General features: G+C 48.7%; 1 protein-coding gene across 1 annotated transcript in view; it reads left to right on the forward strand.

The window, feature by feature from the left end:
* Positions 1 to 2,468: 2,468 nt before the first annotated feature.
* P2RX3 (purinergic receptor P2X, ligand-gated ion channel, 3) overlaps positions 2,469 to 13,172 on the forward strand; it is a 36,571-nt gene continuing 25,867 nt past the window's right edge. The window contains exon 1 of the mRNA XM_006875746.1: positions 2,469 to 2,694. Within this exon, the coding sequence (XP_006875808.1) occupies positions 2,576 to 2,694 (119 nt within the window). The 5' untranslated portion in view covers positions 2,469 to 2,575. The remainder of the gene's footprint in view (positions 2,695 to 13,172) is intronic.

The raw sequence follows: 13,172 nt of genomic DNA on the forward strand, positions 1-13,172 counted from the left end.
GCGGGCGGTGGGCGCGCTGGGGGACGCAGGGGGGGGGTAGGGGGTGAGGAGAACGCAGGGAAAGCTTTTCCCGCGTGCGCGGCCCAGCGTCCCGCCACCGGAAGCCGCGCACAAACTATAGAGAGGAGGAGCGAGCTAGAGGGGCGCCAGCCTGGCTCGCCTGCGAAGCGGTAGTATAGAATGTCGGTAGCTCGGGAGGACCTGAAGGCGGCGAGGGTGTGGTGAAGTTGGCGCGCTTAAAGAGTTGCAATTAGACTAGAAAAGGGGAGCACGTGCAGTCTCGCGAAAGCCAGTAACACTTCTTAAGTGGCGGACTGGGCTCTAAGGGAAAATCGTGTCTATGTTGGAACGATGCATGTCCCTCCCTAACTCCTACACAATAGGGTTTTTTGTGTGTGTGGCGTACAAAAGAGTCTGTGAGACATGAAGAAAAATATTTAAAACTTGTGAAGAAATGAGCACTCCCACTGGCTGTAAAGAGAATGTGGTGTTGGCGTTCCTGAGACGCTGCTCTCCATCTGTGCCCTGTCCAGTGAGACTGGTGCCTTTTTGAAATGAGTTCACCTCCTGCATCCAAAAAATCCTCACATCTATTTAATCACAATTTTAGGGCCCTCGGGAAAAGAGGCTGGTAAAAGGCAGTATCAAGCTGAAGAGCTGGGGTCAGCTTCACGTTAGAGCCAGAACTCTTGAAACCACATCAGTTTGGGATTGCTCAAGTCAGGCTCTCCTCATAGGGTCCTGGGGTGGTGGTTGGTAAGTACCGTGGAGTCGGTTCCGACTCATAGTGAACCTGCACACGGTTTCTGAGGCTGTAAATCTTTACAGGAGCAGAAAGCCTCATCTTTCTCCTGCGGAACAGCTGGTAGTTTCTAACTGCCAACCTTGAGGTTAGTTAGCAGCTGGATGCGTAACCACGACACTACCAGAGGTCATGGTGTGCGTCTTGCAAAATCAAGAGATCAGACCCGGAAGCGATGTTTGAGTTGATTTAATCCAGCCTCCTTTTGCAGATGGGAAAAGCAAGACCCAAAAAGGAGTTTCCCAGGGTCTCCATGAGATGATGGTAAAGCTGGAGGCTGGAACCCAGAGCGCCTTGCTCCAGTACAGCTCTTGATGATCACTGTGACTCTCCATTTAGAATACTTGATATTATGTGTCCTGAATAAATGACGTGAGGACAGAATATTTCAATTCAAATTTTCCACGACAATCTGACTTAAAAAGCCAGTTTACTGACTCAATCCTGGGATAAGAGAGACGAAGAAATGGAATGCACTCTTGCCCCCTGTTTCTAACATCTGTGTGATGACTGTTCCACACAACCTGAAACATGAATTCAACTGAATCCCATAAATGTGTTTTAAAGCTTGCTATTAATTCAACGTATTTCTAGGCTTTGAACAAACTAGTGAACAAACTGGGGCGTGGCCTGCTGTAAGATAAACACTGGACTGCTAACCTCAAGTTTGGCAGTTCAAACCCACCAAACATTGCTCAAAAACCCTATACAGGGTCGCGATGAGTCAGAACTGACTTGACAGCATTTAGCAACACCAGCAGTGAGCAAGATGGAGGTAGCCCCAACCTTCCAGGAGTACATAATCCAATGAATGTGTCCCGATAACTAGAAAGCCATCATCATGCTTCGGGTAGACCTTCAGGCACGGACTACTGGAGTTAGACATATGTTGTTACGTGCCTTCAAGTTGGTTGTGACTCAAAGCGACCCGGTATAGAGTTTTCTAAGGAGTGAATGGTGGGTTTGAACTGCTGACCTTGCTGTTCAAACCAACCTTGCATACCGGTGTTACAGCACCACACCAGAATTCCCAGTATACAATTCTTTTATTCACCTCCTCCCAGAAGACTGAAAGAAATGTGCAAAGATCCTGACCCCTGGTCCCATGCTATTGGAGGCAACGCAAGAAGACAGGGAAACACACCTGCAGAATTGGGCAGCTATGAGCAGATACTCAGGGCTACTCAACTAAGGGAGAGTATGAGGTAAGGGGGATGAGACATTTACAAGAGGCAATTGGGCTACAAACCTCAAGGTCAGCAGTTTGAAACTACCAGCTGTTCTGCGGGAGAAAGATGAGGCTTTCTGCTCCCATAAAGATTTGCGGCCTCAGAAACCCTGTACAGGGTCGCTATGAGTCGGAACCGACTCCACGGCACATAACCAACCACCACTATAGAAAGAGCATGAAGCAGCTGGTCAGCTGCAGCGAAACAGAACAGAACAGAAAGGGTAGACAGAATGCAGCTAAAACACGAGTCCCAGAGGGCCCTAACCAGCTGCATCCCAGGCAATCAGGAGCCCAGGATTGGAGACCCACCCCTGCCGTGACATCACAGCAGTGTGGGGTGGAGACAAACATAAAGGGGGTCCACCGCCCTGGACCTACACTCTTGGCAGTCCAGAGTGTCAGAGCAGAGAAAGCCTGGACACTGGGTTACAGGTATCAGTTGCCCCCTCCAAGCCTCCGTCTCTGTCTCCTTGCCCTGAAGCCCTCTCCCTTGTGAGGCTGCCTTTTGGCCCCAGCTGGCCGCCTCTGAGCACTCCCACAGCATGAACTGCCTGTCAGACTTCTTCACCTATGAGACCACCAAGTCGGTGGTTGTGAAGAGCTGGACCATTGGGATCATCAACCGGGCTGTTCAGCTTCTGATCATCTCCTACTTTGTGGGGTGAGTGTGTGGCCCCCTTCAGGTGTGGCCTCCCCTCAGAGGGGAGGACCATCTGGCAGCCTTAGGGTCCAGCTTCCTGAGCGTCTCCCTTCTGGAGGAGAACAGCTTCTTCTCTGGAATCATGTCCTAAAGGACTGGCCTCTGCTGCTCCCAACCAGGATCTGGTCCCCAGATGAGTTCTTGACCCCAGTCAATCCTTCAGGGGTAGAGTCCTCCGAGGAGTGGGGTCCTTTAATATCCCAGGACAAGTCCCTGGTGGCCCACATTTCTTCTCCCCTCCCTCATCTCCTCCTCAGGCAACAGGCAGACCACCCCTTTTACAGCCTTTCATTCTCCTTGGTCAACGCTTTGATACAGGAGGCCAGGGAGGGGAGAGGAGAAGGCCCCGAAACAAGGGTGGTAATGGCAGGTTGATCAAGTTGGTGGCAGGACAGAACTGAGAGCCCGCTGGGCTGTGGAGATGTAAGAAATTCCTTCCTAACCAGGGGAGATGGTGAGAGGGATAAAGGGGTGGGGTGGGGGCGCACAGACACAAATCATACTCAAGGGAAGAGTTTCTGAAGAGAAAATGGCTTTTCTGAAAATACTGTAGAGTCCCTCCTCGAGAATCCAGAAATGCTCTCCTTTGTCCAACAACATAACTCCCAAGCAGGAGTTTTGTGCGTTGGGAGGTTTTGTATGAGTCCCCTCTCAGCCTTCACCCCTTGGAGGCTCCACACACACAAAGAGCCATGGATCAGACAATGGTGGGGGAAGAAACACAGCTTCTATCCTTCTTGGGTTTGGTTCCACAAACGGGTGGACATCAGGAAGTCCCCTCGAAAGCTTTCTTTCCTGGCGTGTGGGTCTCTAGTCTCATGCTGTTCCCTGAGACAATGGGTTTGTGTGTGAAGACAGTAAGTCGGTACCTAACTGGCATGAATCCTCTCAAGGAAGTCAGAGAGAGCTCCTGGGGGCTCGTGGGCTGAATCTGCGTGTGAGTAGGCCTGCTTGCCCGAAAGGTTGGGAGAGTGTATGAGGGTGTATGTGGCAAGGCATGTAGTCAAGTGTAAAGCAGTTTTTTGCTCCACAATCTTGTGAGAGCCAGTGAGCTTTGGTTCTGTGGACGTTGTAGGCAAGGCTGTATATTGGGTTCCTTGTGGGGATATTAAAGGATTTAAGTTTAAGGAAAAATGAAATACACTTGAGGTTCTCTGGCAACTTTGAGGTGTTACGAGATATGATATCTGCATGTGTTCTAGGTCTATCTCTCCAAAGACTGATTCAACATTGGGTCTTCAATGTTATGTGTTCATGGGTACATGTGACACTGTGATTGTTAATACCCCTGAGATGGTGCTTTGGTCTCAGTTCATGTAAAAGCTCTCAGCAAATTCTAGGACTGGTCTGGCTCGATTGGCCTCAGGTGGGAGATGGAGACAGACAGCTCCCGGATGAGCCCTCTTGGCCCCCCTGCATTTGTCTCTCCCACAATCCGATGCTGCTCCAAGCTGGAGCCCAGCCTGCGGGAGAGATCAGGAGAGGCTTTTTGGCGTCTTGATATCCAACCCCATCCATCTCACAGCCTGACAGCTCCCCATGGAGCAGCTCCTTCCAGTTACATCAGTGCACTCTGGCCCAACCCCCTGCCAGAACCCCATCTCAGTTCACAGGAACCCATGAACATCTTGATTTCAGGAATCCATTGTCATTAATTTAGCAAAAATGTATGGAGTCTTTCTTAGGCATTGCGAACCAAGAATAGAATGGTAGACAAAAATCCACAGGATCCTTAGCCTTGTATAGTTTTAAGAGATGAACATGAATCAGACAATATCCATAGACAAATAGAAAATGTCAACTGTGGCTCAGGGTTTGAAGAAGGGTTCAGAGTTCTAAAAGCATCATTAATAGGGAAGTATTTGACCCAACCAGGGAATGAGCGGAAGGTTTTCTGGAGAGGTGACATCTAAGCCAAGATCTGAAGGACGAGTAGGGAGCATCTGGGTGAAAGAAGGCAAGGAGGACGGCTCATGGCAGAGAAACCCACCTTGACAAAGGGAAAGAGCTTGGCAAGTGGGAGGAAGAAGAGAAGGTGGTTGTGGCGGAAGCAGAAGGAGCAAAGGCGAGAATGGTGTAGACAGGGCTGGGAACCTAGGAAGACCTCAAACACTGTCAAGGATCTATTGTTTTTATAGAAGAATAGTGAACGGGAAGCAATTGAAATGATAAATATGTGTGTGAGAGAGAGAGAAAGAGAGAGGCAGATGGACATCTGGGTTGGGAAGATAGCACTGTCTGCTGTGGATACGTCAACAATGGGTTGGAGCCAGGTAGGAGTGAGTGATGGAGTCCCTGGTGCTGCAAATGGTTAAATCCTCCACCATTCACAGAATGGTTAGTGATTCAAACTCACCCAGGGGGGCCTGGGAAGGCAGTCATGGAATGCTGCTTCCCAAAGGTCACAGCCTTGAGAACCCCATAAAGCAGCTCTCCTCTGTACACATGGGCTGCGGTGGGAATCAGCTCAGTGGTCACTAACACTGACAACATTGGGAACAGATACTGAAAACCAGGAGTCCGTGCGGCTGTGGAGAGAGAGGCACGGGTGGCTTGCGCCCGCTAGAACTTCAAAGGCTTTGTTTGCTGTGCTGTGAAAACTTAACTGATACTTGCATCTCTTCTGGAGAGTCTCTGCCAGGTAGCCAAGATCCCCAGCCTCACCTAGGGCACCGGTACTCATAGGCATTCACAGCTAGGCCCCGCCCAACAGCCTTGGGCTCCCACTCCCTCCCTGCCTCCAGCCTGGGCTGCTTGTCTGTGGTTGACACCACTTCATCACTGGTTGCCTTTCCCCACCGCAGGTGCACAGAGGAGCTAGGACACCGCTGGGGCTGCTCCCACATCTCCTGGGACCTCCTCATTATCATCAGTGTCCTCTGTGAGACTTCCTCAGAGCAGTTCATCCCCTTTCTGGATCCTGTGGGGACGTGAGCAGGAAGTAGAAGGGAGTCCCTGGGATCTGAGTCCCTGGAAACCTTGGTTTGAGCTGAGGTTGGTTTCTGGGTCTTTCTGGACATTCCCCAGCCCTTCACTGTTCCAGTCACCTCAGACCTCCCACTCTGCAAGGCCCCAAATCACAAACACACCCCCTTTGGTTCATAACAAATGCCCTGCTATCCCAGTGTGGTGCCATCCTGTCTCTTTCAACTCACAGCCTCCCCATGAGTCAGAGTAGAACTGTTCCTTCGTGTTTCCAAGACTGCAGATCTCAACAGGAACAGACGGTCTCATCCTTCTCCGGAAGAGCAGCTGGGTTTGAACTGCCGACCTTGTGGTTAGCAGCCCAAAGCTTAACCCACGATGCCACCAGGGCTCCTTTCGGTTCATAATACTCAGTCTAATTTTAATTCTTATGAAGAGCCCGAATACATACAGCTGTTAAAAAGGAGAGTTACTCTGGCTTAAAGAGAAAAAGAAAAAATGAATCCAATGCTGCCATGAAGTTCACTCTGACTCATGCCAGTCCCATGGTTTACAGAGTAGAACTGTCCCATAGGGTTATCTTGGCTGTCAAATTTAAGTAGAAGGTCCCTGGATGGTGCAAACAGTATATAAGCTCAGCAGCAAAGCTAAAGTGTGGTGGTTTGAACACTGCACCCCTGTGTATTGTTACTCTGTAACACATGAGGTTACTGGGGGTCAGAATCGACTCAAAGGTTATGGACCCATTTTTATGGAAACAGATCAGGGGGGGCAGGTGGTTTCGAATGTCCCACCTTTAGGTTAATTGTTGTTTAGTGCCATCAAGTCAGTTCCAACTCAGATCGACCCTATATAGGGTTTCCAAGGAGTGGCTGGTGAGCTTGAACCACCGACCTTGTGGTTCGAATGGACCATGCAGTCCACAGCGCCACACCAAGATAAATTGGGTTAGTAGTTGAGCACGAATCATTGGTGTCACCCAGGATAACTAACACAGAGGGGCCTCAGTTACACCCTCTTGACCCCACCCCGTTCTCTCAGTCCAAGGTCCCCTAGAGTATTGTGGGAAGACTTGTTGGAATCCCCCATTTTACAGTAACTCCCATCCCTACCTCTCAGAGGTCTCCTGTAGCCGCAACCCCCATGAAATACGAACCATTGTGAACTTGTTTTGAAGTCAGCTGCTTGGTTCTGGCACCACCTAGGAGTGTGACTTTGGTTTCTATGACTCTAAATCTCAGTCCCTGTACCTGGTACCTGGGAAGCAAGGCTAGGAATACCTCTTCCCGTGATGTTATAGGTAAGGGAGACCACATAACTAATATTCATAGATTCCCGGCACGCCTCCCCCTTTCCCTCTGTCTAGTTCACACTTTTTGACAAGGCCCCTCTGTCTCCGCCCCACACAAGCACACCCTCCTCACACCCACTCCTGGCCTCCCCCTGACTCCTTGGGGGTGGACAGGAGGTGCTGGGATGGCTGCTCTGGCCTCTTTTCTTCACATCCCACCTGCACGGAGCTGCTACCCGCCTTCCGCTCTATAAATAATAAACCAGGAATGCGAGAGAGAAAAAAAAAAAAAGTTGGAGTGGCAGAGTAAATGCCAAGAATCCAAGGCTTAAGTCCTGCCTCATCTCTGGCCTCTGGAGACAGACACGGCCTGTTTCTTCTAGAAATGAAGCACTCCCCTTCTTTCAAGAGGCTTCAGGACATCATCCTTCCCCCCCCCCCCCCCCGCTGGGGCCACTGAAATTCTTCCGTTTGTTATTTAACTTGGAGGGAGAATTCTAATGTGCCTCTTCTCTCCGCTGGGCCTGGGCGTGAGAAGGAGCCTTTGGAGGAGGAGGGAGGAGGGAGGAAATCAGTTAATTATTCCTCTGAGTCTTGGCCCCTTCCTCCTGAGACTTTCCTGAGCCAGGAGTTCCTCTCCCTGGTGATGGAGCAGAGGCCTGCAGGAAAGGAATCAGGATCCAGGCCAGGGGGCAGCCTGACCAAGAGAGCCCTGCTGGAGACCGATAAAACTGTGGGTGTGTGGTCCAGAGCAGTCTGGATAGAGCAGGGTTCTGAACCCATTAGAACCAATTACGTCTTGATAGATGAAGCAAAATAAGGACCGAGCAGAATGTTAACAGTCTGAGTGATCCAAAATGCTAACCTGAAGAGAAAAAAACAAAACAAAACAGATTACGGGTCAAAGGCCTGGAATGGAAGACTTGGAAGAGGTGTAGTGAGTGAGCCCATTCAGAAGCCCAATGAGGAAGAATGGATTATTGCCAAGACTGTGAAGAGTTACCAGTGCTAAATTACCCAATACACAAAGTAAGCACAGGCTTACTTGTACAAATTCACATTTTGTCACCGCATCAAAGATTCTGCTGCTAGGTATGGCTGGCATCTCTCTTCCAACCCCACAGCACCTTCCTACAGATTCAAAACCTCGAGGATATGGGAAAATCCATGTGAAATTGTTCACTACAGATCAATAAGTAAGCACAAGTAATTCCGTTCTTACCTTGCTTCTTGGGTAATCCACCCCTGAGAATGACGGACATTCAAGCAGCATTATGGTCACCATCTTTGAGCAGGGTGTCTTTGTTCTTGATTCATTGGTCAAGACATTTCATTGCTATGCAACACACTGCCCTTGTTTTCTGTGAGGGAGATTAGGTTTCCAGCAGGGCTTCAACCCAGTAAATTTTCCCATTCTAATTAGCATTCCAGTTCATCCACATTTTAAAAATTCAGGTCCTCGCTGATGTGATTTCGTCAGCCATCTTTCAACCAGACTGAACTGGTTCAATCCCTGCTCTGGAGCCAGGCTGCCTCATTAGGAACCCACCTACCAGTTTTGTGACCCAAAGCAAGTTAGCACCTCTCTCTGTGTGCCTGGGTTTCCCCATTGTGTCATGAAGATAACGCCAGAAGCTGTCTCGTCAGGTTGTGGTAAGGATTTGGTACAGTTTGGGATTTGGGCTGTGTGATAATCCTATTCTAAACTCTGCTTCTCATCTACAAATGGCTTTAGGGAGCAGGCAGAGGGGCCTTAGGAAACCATGTCAGTAGATCACCACTTAGAGATCTTGCTCTGAGTTTCTCTGCATACGCACACTGCACACTGAGGTTCCAGAAGGGTGAATTTCTTCGGTGACTTTCTACTTTTGAATAGTAAGCTTGGGTCCTGGACCTGACACCAGAGGACCCTGGGCTAATAATGTTCATTTGGGTAATGTCCCTATTTTCTGGATCTGGGATGCTCCTTTGTCTTCGGCTAGGACATAGCATGACAGATGAGATTTCTCCCTGAGACAGACCTTCTTAAGAGACCTTGATGAACCCCCTCCCCCTCCATAAGAAAAGAAAGTGGTAGGGAGATATGAACACCCACAGGGGCGGGCGTGGTGTTCATAAGAGCACTTTGCAAGCATATGAATAACTCTTAGTGGTGCGGTAAATACAGAGATGTTGCCTGCTATCAGGCAGCAGTAATAAAGCAGGTAGCAGGTTAGGAGCCATTTATTTGCCACGCACTGGTTGTAACTCCATCCTCTCTTCCCACTCAAGAAAGCAGTTCAGGATTCAAGGGTGTGGAGGAAAGCCTCTTAAGGAGATAGCTCCGAACCCTCTCACTAAAAACGAAACAGCAAGCCACCCAGCACTGCTTGCAGTTGAACATGTCTGTGGTACCCCCTCCCACCGGTCAGGGTGACTCTAGCAGGTCCCAGGAACTGCTCCCCCACCTGCAGCTTCCACCAGTAGGGGGCCCCAGAGATCAATCAGTCCTCTCAGCTGACCTGAAAGGTAGATACCAGGCCTCACCAGCCAGAGTCTTTCCAGGGAAGTGGCTGGCGCCCACCCCCTCCCAAAGCAGCCATGGTGTGGACCACTCTGGTGGTTAGCCAGCTGCCTCGTTATAAACCCTCATTTCAGCCCAAGTGCAGCCCTCAACTCCGGGGGCCAGGACTCACACAGCTTCCTCTTCTCCGATTCCTCCTCATCATTCTCACTTGCTGGGGTTTCCAGCCTCTTACCACCCTGGGCAGGTCCAGGGAAGGACCCAAAGTCTTCATTTCTAAAAGCAGGCTCCTTGATTCTAAATGCTGTCACCAAACAGTTCTCCAAAACAAGGCTCCATGATCAAACAAGAGTGGGAAGTGGCGATGTTCACAAAATGTAACAGATATATTTAGTTACTAACTTATATGAAACCCTGTTATTTATCGATTTATCCTTCACATGGTATATAGTCTTTCAGACAGGGGAGAGAGTATGCAACATTTCCCAAAGATATTTGATAAAGTTTTCTCATCTGTAAAATGAGCACAGTAACAGCATTTCAGGAGGTTCAGTGATTGAATTCTTGCCTTCCATGAGGGACTTGTTGCTGCAGAGTCGACTCACAGAGACCCTGTGTACAATAGACTGAAACATTGCCTGGTCCTGGGCCACCCTCACAACTGCTATGTTTGGGTCCATTACTGTAGTCACTGTGTCAAAGCAGCTTGTTGAAGGTCTTTCTCGTTTTCACTGAACCCTGGTAGTGTAGTAGATACCAGCTGGGCTGCTAAACGCAAGGTCAGCAGTTTGAAGCTACCAGTCTCTCTGTGGGAGAAAGATGAGGCTTTCTGCTCCCATAAGATTAACAGCTTTGGAAACCTATACAGGGTTACTATGAGTCAGAACCGACTCCACAGCACACTACAACAAACCACCATGAGTCAGAACCGACTTGATGGCACACAATCGCCACCACCGACTTTACCAAGCGGGATGGCCTTTTTCAGGGACTGGTTCCTCTTGATCTTCTGAGATGATATCTTACCATTCTCTAATCTAAGGAACGTTCTGGCTATAATTCTTCCAAGATAGATTTATTTGTTCTCCTCACAGTTTATGGCACTTTCAGTATTCTTCACAAACTCTATAATTCAAATGCATCAGTTCTTCTACAGTCTTCCTTATTCATTGTCCAACTTTTGCATGTATATGAGGCAATTGGAAATACCATGGTTTGGGTCCCGTGCACCTTAGTACTCAAACTGATATTTTTGCTCTTTAACTTGAACTTCAACGGAGTCTTTTACAGCAGATTGGCTCGATGCAATATGTGGTTTGAATTCTTGACTGCGGCTTCCATTGTACATTGATTGTGGATCCAAGTAAAATGAAACTCTTAACAAGTTCAATCTTTTCTCCACTTATCATGATGTTGTGTATTGGTGCAGTTGAGAGGATTTTGGCTTCCTTTACATTGAGTTGTAATCCATAGTGAAGGCTGTACTCTTTGATCTTTGTCAGTAAGTGCCTCAAGATTTCAGCAATCAAGATTGTGTCATCTGCCTATCTCAGGTTAATGAGTCTTTCTCCAATTGTGATGCCCCCATTCTTTAACGCTTTTAAGAGATCTTTTACAGCAGATTTATCCAATGCGATACATGATTTGAGGAAAACCTAGGTTCAGTTCGCAGCCGATGCACTTTGTGCAAGGAGCTTTGGTCCCACAGTGTTAAGTCCTTGGCTGCTAACTAAAAGGTCGGCAGTTTGATCCCAGCAGCAGCAGCTCCCTCCACAGGAGAAAAGAGCTAGTGATCTACCCTCATCAAAATGACAGCCCTGGGAACCCTATGGGCCAGTTATAGTCTGTCCTATCGAGTCAATATGTGTCAAAACTGGATTTGACGGCAGCTGAGAGTGTAGTGGTTACACATTGGGCTGCTAACTGAAAAGTCAGCAGTTCAAATCTAGCAGATGAGGTTTTCTGCTCCTATAAAGATTTACAGCCTCAGAAAACCTATACAGGATTGCTATGAGTCGGAACCAACTCCATGGCACACAACCACCACCGCATGATGCCGAGCAGAATCTTGGTGTGTAGGATAAGCACCGTACTACTAACTGCAAAGTCGATGGTTCAAACCTACCAGTGGCTCCTCGAAAACCCTAAACAGGGTTGTTAGGAGTCAGAACCAAGTCGATGGCACATACCAACAGCATGGCACTGAACAGATTTCAGCAAAGTTTCTAGACAGACAGGTTAGGAAGAAAGGTCAGGCAAGCTAATATTGGAAATCAGTCAATGGCAACCCATCATGACATTCCGATCTGAAACCCATCACAGAGGTAGCACAGAACGGGCCAGCGTTTGCTCTAGTTTGCATAGGATAGTTGCGAGTCTGGCCAGCTAATAACAAAGATATCTAATCTATACCTCTGAGCGTGCTGTCAGAGAAAAAGGCAATCCCAGTTTGGGTGCTATGCCTTAGGCTGCAAGTGCTATAGAGTAACCGCTAAGTGAGGCAGAGTGGCTTGAGCCTTGATTTCAGATAAAAGGGCAAACACATCTCAGAAATACAGGCGAGAGCTGTCAGTGTCTGCAGGGCCTTCCTGCTGCAGGGCACGGGTGGATTACCCAGTAAGCAACGTAAGCACCGGTTTACTTGTGCTTACTAATCTCTCAGATGGTAAACTGTTCTCTATATATTAGTAAGTAAGCCTGTGCTTACCTTGCTTACTGGGTTCTCCCTGTCAGGGGTTGTAAATTTGAAAAGAGGCTTTAATTCTGTAGGGAGGTGAAGTATCAGCCAGATTTAAAAGCAGCATCTTTGATGTGGTGAAAAAATGTGGAATTGTTCACTACAGATGGGTAAACACAAGTAAGCCCGTGCTTACCTTGCTTATTGGGTAATCCGGCACTGCTGCTGGGAAGGTTGGGAAAATCCAGAGATGGAAACAGCGCGGAGGGCGACCTCTCATTCACAGCAAGCTGTGGGGAGACGTCAGTATAGGTAAATGTCCACTGGGTGGCAGCACACTCCAAGAAATGAGGATGGTGGTTAGGGCCTCTGGCGCCCGTGTCCACCCCTGTTCTCTCCCCCAAAACAGACCGCCTCCAACCTAACTCCTTTCACCTACTTGGTGAAGACCTGCCCGCCTCCCTTCCTCGTCTATCCTTCCCCAGCACCCAGGTCCCAAATGCTTTAATTGACTCAGAATATTCAGTCCATGTTTTACTGAACACCTACAATGGCCTCCTAGGATCGACCATACAGAAAGCCTGGGATACATGGTGCCGAAGAGGGATGTGTAGGCTCCCCTGCCCCTGCTTGCCAAGAGAGAGATGGCCTCCACTGGTAGCCAGGAGTGACTCTGAGCCCTAAGTTGTTCTCCACAGAAGTAATACCATCACTTCCCTTCATACCCAAGATGACCTGTTCATGTATGTAAGGGTAGAATTGTAGTGGTACAGGTCAGGGCTGGGTTTTTAGAAATAGATCATCAGGCCTTTTCCCCAAAGCACCTCTAAGTAGTGGTCTCAAACTTATAGCTTTTTTCCTGCTGCTGAGCACACTAACGATTTGCACCTCTCAGAGATCTTGTATAGTGTTTCTGACGAGCAGCTGGTGGGTTTGAACCTCTGATCTCGCTGTTCACAGTCCAATGCTGATTCGCAGCACCATGCCAGGAGTCCATATTGCACTAAAGGGATGAAAATGGTGTAGGGGTTCTGAGGAGTGAC

This window comes from Chrysochloris asiatica, unplaced genomic scaffold (genome assembly GCF_000296735.1).
Source record: "Chrysochloris asiatica unplaced genomic scaffold, ChrAsi1.0 scaffold00339, whole genome shotgun sequence".
In the NCBI taxonomy this organism is placed as follows: Eukaryota; Metazoa; Chordata; class Mammalia; order Afrosoricida; family Chrysochloridae; genus Chrysochloris; species Chrysochloris asiatica.